Source organism: Anneissia japonica, unplaced genomic scaffold, assembly GCF_011630105.1.
Source record: "Anneissia japonica isolate Jap-2015-1 unplaced genomic scaffold, ASM1163010v1 scaffold288005_len623695_cov211, whole genome shotgun sequence".
NCBI lineage: Eukaryota > Metazoa > Echinodermata > Crinoidea > Comatulida > Comatulidae > Anneissia > Anneissia japonica.
The window spans coordinates 28,590-30,148 of NW_022701263.1; the positions used below are offsets into that span (position 1 = coordinate 28,590).

Consider the following 1,559-nt stretch of genomic DNA (forward strand, 5'->3'; position numbering starts at 1 on the left):
ATATACATATATATATTGGGTTTTTATTTCAATTATCAATCCGAATAAAAATTACAATAACAATCATTATTGTTAGTGTAATTATAATAACGTTAATAACAAAGATGTAGTAATAATTTGAAAAATCCACATACGACCACTAGCGCTTTTACTCCATGTGAAAGCACTTCAAATCATTCATGTAAACTTAATGAAAATAACAAATCAGCTGAAATACATAAAAAGTACATATATAAAAATGTAGTTGTCCCAAGGATTAACATACCACGAGCCGGTGCTGAACATACGACAGAAACTAACACAATCATCCATATAAATCGCTGAAGAATCGTTTGGTACATGCTGCTTGTTTTTCTCTTCTCTAAATACAATTCAATACGTTAATTATATACAAGAACGAATACTGCAATGAAATACTCCTATTTAAGGTACGTATGATTTCTAAGAACGATCCTCGGTGTTATTTCTGTAACTCCTTGCTAAACGTAAGATGGCCCGTCTTCGTGCGTTGTTCTTCACCTAATGAGTTATATTTCCGCCTAGACGTCCAAACGTTCATCGCCTACCTCTTTTCCATCATGTTTTTTTTCTTTCCGCTTCTTTCGGCCGTTAGCTGCGTCAATCGTTCCTTACTTAACATATTCTGACGTCACAGCGGTATCACTTTGATCTGTGCTCTAAGGTAATTTGTCGTTGCCAGTGACGATTGAATGGGGATTGGCCAAACTGTTGCTAAGCAACCAATAATTATTTCATCTAACATTGAATTTGCCATTCGTATCTAGTTGAATTGATTCGGCCGATGTACCGTATGCTGAGCGTTTAATAAAACAGGGAATTATTATCCAACCACAAACACTAAATAAAACCATGAAGGTTGGTTGATTTCAGGTTTTCGAAATGCTTAGACGTGACAATAACCTTGTCACCGACGCTATATTAGTAATCATAATCGATTATTAACATTAAAACAACTTTGTATATATATATACGTTGTCTTGAATTTTTCGTTAATAGAGTGGACTTTTACCCAATTTGCAATCCCGTGATATAACAATCAGACAGGCAAAACAATGTTTTTTTATTCTGATTAATTTATTCATGTTTTCTCTAATCAGTGTTTCATTTAACCAACAGCTAGGCCTATATTGCAAAATGTATCTTATACACAACTTCCATATTATTAGGAAATATTCATTTCAGTTTGGAATCATTGTATGTTTAGTAAGGATGAAGATGGCTAGGCCCACCAAATACAGTTTTACTCCGGTTTTGTGACTGTAGATTTTGCTTACGGTATGTTTTTGACTACCAAAATGGCACTAATAATAACAGAAATAATAATAAATAATAATAACAAATTAAAAAATAATAACAATAATTAGCAATAACGAAAATATTCATAAAAATATATTAATATTAAACGTATCAATAATAATATTATGCAAGATATTGTGTTTTATCAATTTAATGACATTCCGGAAACATATTAAACAACTTATATTATATCTTTATTCATGAACTCTAGAGATGGAGAACTTACAACAGAAGATTAATCA

At 31.6% G+C, this 1,559-nt stretch overlaps 1 protein-coding gene across 2 annotated transcripts in view; it reads right to left on the reverse strand.

Annotated features, from left to right (window-relative positions):
• The window catches only part of LOC117103520, a 21,762-nt gene extending 21,168 nt beyond the window's left edge, over positions 1–594 (reverse strand). The window contains exon 1 of one of the 2 annotated variants that reach the window (XM_033244091.1): positions 266–594. In XM_033244091.1, coding sequence (XP_033099982.1) covers positions 266–341 — 76 coding nt within the window. In that variant the 5' untranslated portion in view covers positions 342–594. The remainder of the gene's footprint in view (positions 1–265) is intronic. The other variant, XM_033244090.1, reaches the window with a different exon arrangement.
• Positions 595–1,559: the final 965 nt, after the last annotated feature.